Here is a 7,702-nt window from a genome sequence, read left to right on the forward strand (position 1 = left end):
GGCCAGATCTGACCTAGTATATTTTGTATAATAGGCCGGGTTTGGGCCTTAAAAAAGCCTGTTCAATAAAAAGGTCGTAGGTCCACTTTCAAAAGGCCGGGCTTATAAGCCCACAGGTCAGCTTATATTGTACTATTTATTTTAAATAAAATAAAATATAGTAAGTATGTCTTGAAGAAAAAATAAAAGATATAAATTTAATCAATTGCAATTATTTATAACTTAATTATATTCGATTATATTTTAATAGAAATCTTATTTTATTTCTTATATAGGAGGAACCAACATCTCAACATGTTAGATTGTATATATGAATATATTAAAAGATTTTTGGGAGAGTTATACTTACTACAAGCATCATGATTTGTTTGTTGGATTCATGTAGTTATTGTAATTTACATAGTATGGATTTGTTTATTGGATCTGATGAAATATATGTTATTTAGTTTGAGCATTTTGCTTTCGAAAATGACTTAAGTGCATATTGTATGAGTTTTGTTATGATTCATGATTCTGTTTGGACGTTGAAATTATGATTTTTGGTGTAGCAACTGAATTTGAGTACTTTGTAAAGTTGATTCATGGTTCTACTTGGAAGTTAAAAATTAATAGGTTAACGGGCTAAGCCAGGCCATTTGTTTTTTTATAAACGGGCCAAACCAGGCTAACAGTTAGACTCATACTAGGCTTGGGCCAGGTCAAATTGAAATTTTTTGACGTAGGCTTGGGCTTTTCGGGACAAAGCTTGGCTCAGCCCAGCCCACTTTCACCCCAATGGGTGCAGCTCAGTTGGTTCCTTGGCGCTGAGTTAGTGGGGTTGGACATGTGTTCGATTCCCGCTGAATGTATTCTTGGGGAGGGCGCTGAACCTTTAGCCATCACTGACCCCCGCACTCCGGATTAGTCTCATAGCCGGCTCAAAGAGTCGAAGCTTGTGAGGATACCGGAGGGAGCCAACTCGCCTCAAAGAGGTAATTAGGGTTGGGTAACTCCAAAAAAAAAAAAAAAAAAAAAATGAATCTGTATCATATCCACGCTTCAAGTCAAAGGGATCTTGCGTGAAGGGAGTGTGTTAGAGATAAAAGATATAAAATAATTTATTAAGTCTCATTACCCAATGCCTTAAGGTTTTGGGTTGAAATTATTTTTATCATCTAACGGTGGAAAAATGGTATGTGGTGGTAAGAATGTAAAATAACGACACAGTCTTTTGTTAATTTCACCAAAAAAGAAGAAAATTTAAGTTGTAAAGGAGGGGCTTTTACCAAGCTTGCTGCTACATTTGACAAATATGTGGCAATATGATCACTTTGTTGTAACCCAGCTGACAAACGCTCAAGTGAAAAAATTTTCCCCCAATTAAGGACTTGACTATTGTTTTTAAAACCATGTGGGGTCTAATTTTTGTTGACCTAAGTAAACCCCTTGAATTAAGTATATACACCTCACACTCACTTGTTATATAGAGTTGGATTTTAATCGAATATGTAAGAGCAAATAAATTTTGAGAGTAGATGAGTACATTTAACATTTTAAAATATAACGTAAATTACCTGAATAAGTTACTGAAGGTGAGAGGATAAGGACTAAGGTTTTGTGTTTTTATATGGAATACTTTTTGGATGAACACCATTTATGATTTTGACGTCTTTATGATCAGTACCTAATAAATTTTGGATGGAGTATTTCATGAGATCTTGATGTCTATAAAAAGGATATTGTTTATCATGAGATTTCGATGTCTTTTGCATAAAAAAGGGACATTATTTATCTGGAGTGATGACAGTCTCTGTCCTTATGCACAATTGGTATTAGTATTGGATGAGTAATTCCTTTCATGTTTTCAGCATTTTTGCAATCTTATTTAATAATATTTCCAACTTTTGATCATAAAAGGGATATTGTTTATCTTGAAAAAAAGGTCCTTATTAATCTTTTCTCAAGTGATAATTTTTTTGGTGTTGAAGTTACATTTTATTTTGAGTAAATTATAACCTTTGTGTTATTTATTTCAAATTATGTATCGCTTGATGCAGGATTATTGATTTATAAATTTCTCCTAGACTTTGTGTTTGTTCATACTCTAGTATCTGTAAGATTATATTCTTTGTAGGGACAGAGAATTTAATGTAAGAGTTTTTTGTGGCAAATTAATGCCAATTCCTTGGGTCGAACATGAGGCTGGTATTCTGAGTCTCCTTGACAAATGTATGGTGAATTTCTGTCAATGAAGACATATTTTAAAGTTTTATGCTAATAAACTAACTGTGTGCTAATATCATTTCTCTGAAACTCTCAATCTGAGCAAAACAATGTTGTTCAATATCATGCTATGCTTGTTTGACCTTTCACTACTCTTTGTGCATAAATTGGATGACTTTAATGTATTCTGCATGTATATCCCTGTTAGTTTTTCATCTCTTGCCAATGTCACTGTCCCAATTAGGAAATACGCATTTCCCAATTCAAGTCCCAAAGTTGTCCTCAAATCAAAACTTTGAAATAAAAACTTCAAAGTGTAAGGGGGTGTCCAGTTCAAGCTCAAGATCACATCATGGCAAGCGAAGAGAGAAGCGCTCAACCAGAGCCTCATTGTTCTTGCAGAACTTGTTCATAGCATAAATAAAGAATTTACACGACATGCTACTACGCTAGCTCTTAAATTAAGTATTGTTATGAATTGGAAAAAGACAAACAAACCATCAATGCTCCAGTCTTGTTACTCTACACTACTAGAAAATGTTTTTTTTTTTATGGAAAAATTCCGTCGAAAATGGTTAAAATTCCGTCGAAAATGATGTTTTCGACGGAAATGAAGCCGTCGAATATATCTTCGTGAGTAACAATTTTTTCGACGGAATAATTTCTGTGGGAAGTTTCGACGGAAAAATAATTCCGTCAAAAATTTTCGACGGAAATGAATGAAATTCCTTCGAAAAATCTTGTCTCAATTTGTGACGGAAAATAAATTCCGTCAAAAATTTTCGACGAAAATTGAATGAAATTTCATCGAAAATTATTGTAATGGTTTTCGATGGAAAATCAAAGAAATTCCGTCAAAAATTGTTGTAATGGTTTTCGACGGAAAACTGATTCCGTCAAAAAATTTCGACGGAAAATGAATAAAATTCCGTCAAAAAATCTTGTATTAATTTTCGACGAAAAATAAATTCCGTCGAAATTTTTGATAGAAAATGAATAAAATTCCGTCAAAAAATTTTGTAATCATTTTTTACAAAAATTGAATTAAATTCTGTCAAAAACTATTGGGCTTTTTCACCCTTTTGCCCCTTATTAATTAATTAATAACCATTTTGCCCCTGATTCGAAACTATCTACCAATCTGCCCCTCTTTAATCGACTACCTTGCATTTTTAATCGACTAAACGATTGTTGGGAGATTTAATCGACTAAATCTCTCTACTTAATCGATTAAAATCATACTGACTTATTTATTTTTTTGTAAAATATGAAGATTTAGTCGACTAAATAGGGAGATTTAGTCGACTAAATCTCCCAGCAGCCATTTTTTGTCTGTTTTGGCCATTTAGTCGATTAAAAATACAAGGTAGTCGACTAAAGAGGGGCAGATTGATAAATAATTTCGAATCAGGGGCAAAATAGTTATTAATTAATAAGGGGTAAAAGGGTGAAAAAGCCAAAACTATTGCCTTAATTTTCAACGAAATTGCTTTTTTGTCAAATTTTATTTTAGTTTTGCTCTACAAAATTAATACCTATTTATCTTTTGCACCTGATTAACAAATATAAAGAAAGTAAATAATATATCAAATTCATATTGATCTTAATATAATTATGTGTACAAAAGTCTTTGTTATATACTAATGAAAAAAGTTTATGTCCATGTCATATACATTCAAATAAGATACAAAAATCATGTTTTGCAGCCCTTTTCTGTTGTTTGGAGCCCTCTTCTATTGTTGTGCAGCCTTTTCCTCTTGTTGTGCAACTGTACCTGTAAGCATGTAAAATATTTAAAACACAAATAATTGGAAAAGCACAACAAATCTAACAAAATATATAATCTGAAGTTATACAACCAACCAAAAATACTTACTCATATTTTCCAATGGCTTCTTCAAGTTAACAATTTACTGCTGCAAAGGTCATATTAATGGTCTACAGATAAAAATTGTAGATATAAGCTTGTGGTTACAAAAACAAAATTTATCAAGTACTCTGATATTCCCCAACATGCATTTAAATACAACCAAAAATGAACATAAGAAACAGAGAGGGGAAAAAAGAAGGAAAAGAGGCCAACAATAATTCATTTGTAATATATATATATATATATATATATATATATATATATATATATATATAAAAGTTACTTTAGTTTTATAAGTTACGTAAGTTATATATATATAACTAACGTAACTTTTATAAGTTACGTAGCCTTATAATTGTAAATCATATTTCTTACGTCAAAAAGTATTTTTTCCCCTCATATATACATTTAATTAATTTTGGTATTAAGCTGTGCAACTGTAACTGTACCGGATTATTATGCCTACCTGATTGTAATTGTAATTCATGTATGTTCCAATGTAAGTGGGTGAGTACCTGAATATAACGTGAACAAAATTAATTAACTATCAGATTAAAATAGTTAATGGGGGTACTGAAATACTCTATCTGGCTGTCCTATTACTCCATTAGACTATTAGTACAAAAAATAAAAGAGAAAAAATAATAAAAGATATAACATTTAAACTATTATTTAACTCTATATTCTTAAATCATTAATAAAAGGCAATCTATATTTAGAGCAAAAAAGTCACGTATCTATCTATCTATATAGCCAGTATTTGCATATTCAGAGCCACATATCTGACAAATATATAGAGCAAAAAAGAATATAAGAATTATATTTTCTTATGAAAGTTTAACAATATTGAGCATGGGAAAAGTTCATCTGTCTATAGGGCAGAGGACAAAATACTGACCCAAAGGTGCACCTGACCTTTGGCTCGATTGCTTCGTGTAAATTCGCAAGCTTGAAACAAGTATATTGTTTTATATGAGGACTAAGAAAACCAAAAGAAGCATAGATGCAGATACTCACGCTTTGGTTGTGCCAAGGAGAATCTTGATACGTGCTTCCCAGGTAAGATATCCATGGATGACTATCAGCTCCATGAAGCCATTGCTCCAAGTTTCCATTATTGACATACTCATAGACTAACATCCTGAAAGTATACCACACATAGGAGATTAATGAACGTGCAATTCATATCATGATTACCATAGACATACTCAGATTGACCTCACCATAGACATCCCATCAATTCATAGCTCCATGTAGCATCCATCAAAATGGATCAAAAGCACACATAAAACTATCAAACAATCTGCCAGCTACTTAATGATAGCAAACATAACACACAATATTACAGCCTAAATATGCAATCCTATAGCAAATATAAAGCTATACAAAACCAATAACCCGTTAAATCCTACTCAATCAAAATTCTAAATTCCTTCTATGTCTCTGTAACTTCTTTCTTTATCTTTAAGACAATAATAATTCTGAAAAAAATTTATATCTTTCCCTACTTTGACTCAAAAATGCTACCAAAAATTCTTAATAGCATGCATCTTGCCAAATAAGATACATAATCAGAAATCTAAAGAGATGTCAGGAAAATTAAATGGGTATTTCTGAACTAGGATAACAAGCCTACCTCTTCGTAGGTCACTCTCATCTAATACATCATCGTGTATCAAACTTGCAGTATGAATCATTTCAATTATCTCTGCTAAACGCCGATGCTTTACAGTAAGTTCCCTGGAGTCATGCATTTCAAGATGAAGCTTTCAACTTTTTATTGTCATATATATAGAATTTTCAAGACAGGCAAAGAACTTGTGTGCGCACGTGTGTGAGAGAAAGAAAGAGAATTCTATACTTACTTCAAGCCAAGTAGCTCTGCTGTCGCCCTTGACACCAAGAAAACCAGAGCTGGTCTCATCCTCTTCCCACCAGCACTAAAGATCTGCTCAGCTGCTGACATTAAAACTGGATTTTCTGCACCTACAATCTATGAAAGCATCTTCATTAGATACATTAAAAGTTAGGCACAAAAAATCTAATCAATACTGTTCGCAAAGTAAAAGAAGCTAAAAGGCAAGAAGGTTCTGCAGGCAATGAGAATGATAAGGATTTGGCACCAATTTACTGGATCAACTTTCTTACAAAAAAAGGTCTACTGAAGTATAGAACCACAAAACTAGGAAACAAAAAAGCATCCAATGCAATGAGGCCTAATAAGTAGGTAGGGATTTCAGTCACAGTAAAAACAAATAAGAATGGCATTCAAAAAAATCATTCAATCTCATTAAAACTAATTTAAATTTAATAATTAATCCTGAAATATTATAATTTGTAAACTTGTATCAAGAGACAAAGAATTATGATGTTATCAAACAAAACTGAAATGAGGGATTCAGTAAAAGTTAACAACAACAATGAGCAAAGAAAGTCATGTGTCCAATCACTGAACATTGAATATCATTCAACAGCATATGCCCCATATTTTATCCCATTCAAACTTCCACAATTTTTTTGGTCTGGTCAATGCAATATCAGTAATGGTGAAACAACACAAGTTATCACCAGATGGGACAGGAACAATTATAAGTCAATCACAGTAGTTAGTAAAACAGCACAAAATATGAATCCCAAAACCATCACTTACCGACTGAAGATTTTTATTAAGGGTTTGCAGATCATCAGCAACCACTTCAAACAACCGAGTAGGGGAAATGGGGGTTTCTGAATAACTCTTCAAGCCCAATCCTCCTGTAAGACCTTTAATTGCTTGAGTTCCACCTATGCAAAAACAAAATCAAAACTTTTAATATCTAGTTCCACTGCAATAACCAATACCTATGTTACTTTATTCATTCAAACTAGAAACATGAAGCAACTCTACTACACACTTCTATTGAAAAAAAATCTTATACCATCAACCGTAGGCTCTGCAGTCTTCATAGAAGAAACCCGAGATTTCATGCTCCTACTCTTACAACAAATCAATTTACGAGTTCCATGTCCTCTGCCACACCCTTTAGAATCCACCTTTGCATAATTCCTCACCGTGTAACGGTCAAAAGAAGCATTGGATGAACAACCACAAGAAACCAAATTTTTTCCAGCAAAATCCATGCTTTTGCTTGTCAAAGGCATCATTCTGTCCCAAATCACAAAACCCATATGGGAAATGAGCTCAATTTCCCGTTAAGAAGAGACCCATCAGCAAGTTGCATACGTTGGAGGAAGAAGAAGAAGCGAAGTTGAGTTGAAAGTTTCTATAGAAAAGAAAAAAAACAAACAAGGGCCTTTCTGGCTCGCAAGTTTGAAGTGAAAACTCGCAGTACAAGTTAGAGTTGAATGAGTGGATCCTAAGCGAACACATAGGACTACTGTCCTTGGTTTCTTATCACTTGGAGAGAGAAACTGATTAGAACGAAATCTGTGACTCATGCTTCTTGCTTCGGACATTTGATAAAAAGGATAATATGAACTCGAACGGTGGGTCATTTTGAGCGCGGGGAGAGAGTGAGAAAGATTTAGGGGAAAGTGGGAAAAATTTTGAAGGAATGGAGGAAAAATTTTCACAAAAATAATTTTTATTTATAAATTTTTCACAAACGATATTCGACCGAATTTAATTAA

General features: G+C 32.9%; 1 protein-coding gene across 7 annotated transcripts; it reads right to left on the reverse strand.

The window, feature by feature from the left end:
• Positions 1–3,809: 3,809 nt before the first annotated feature.
• On the reverse strand, positions 3,810–7,479 carry LOC133308673 (solanesyl diphosphate synthase 2, chloroplastic-like). 7 transcript variants are annotated; one of them, XM_061509330.1, is made up of 8 exons: positions 6,991–7,479; positions 6,723–6,856; positions 5,938–6,065; positions 5,709–5,812; positions 5,090–5,205; positions 4,539–4,587; positions 4,079–4,140; positions 3,810–3,976 (listed from the first exon to the last, which is right to left on the reverse strand). In XM_061509330.1, exons 1-7 carry the CDS (start codon positions 7,238–7,240, stop codon positions 4,133–4,135), a joined length of 789 nt encoding a protein of 262 aa, XP_061365314.1. In that variant the 5' UTR covers positions 7,241–7,479; the 3' UTR covers positions 3,810–3,976; positions 4,079–4,132. The 7 variants fall into 7 exon arrangements, with proteins under 7 accessions (XP_061365314.1, XP_061365315.1, XP_061365312.1 ...); XM_061509331.1 differs by lacking the exon at positions 4,539–4,587; XM_061509328.1 differs by lacking the exon at positions 3,810–3,976 and having other exon boundaries at positions 4,093–4,140; positions 4,539–5,205.
• Between the last annotated feature and the right edge of the window lie 223 nt (positions 7,480–7,702).

Source organism: Gastrolobium bilobum, unplaced genomic scaffold, assembly GCF_033153095.1.
Source record: "Gastrolobium bilobum isolate Gb01-03AN ecotype WA unplaced genomic scaffold, APGP_CSIRO_Gbil_v1 utg77136, whole genome shotgun sequence".
Taxonomy (NCBI): Eukaryota; Viridiplantae; Streptophyta; class Magnoliopsida; order Fabales; family Fabaceae; genus Gastrolobium; species Gastrolobium bilobum.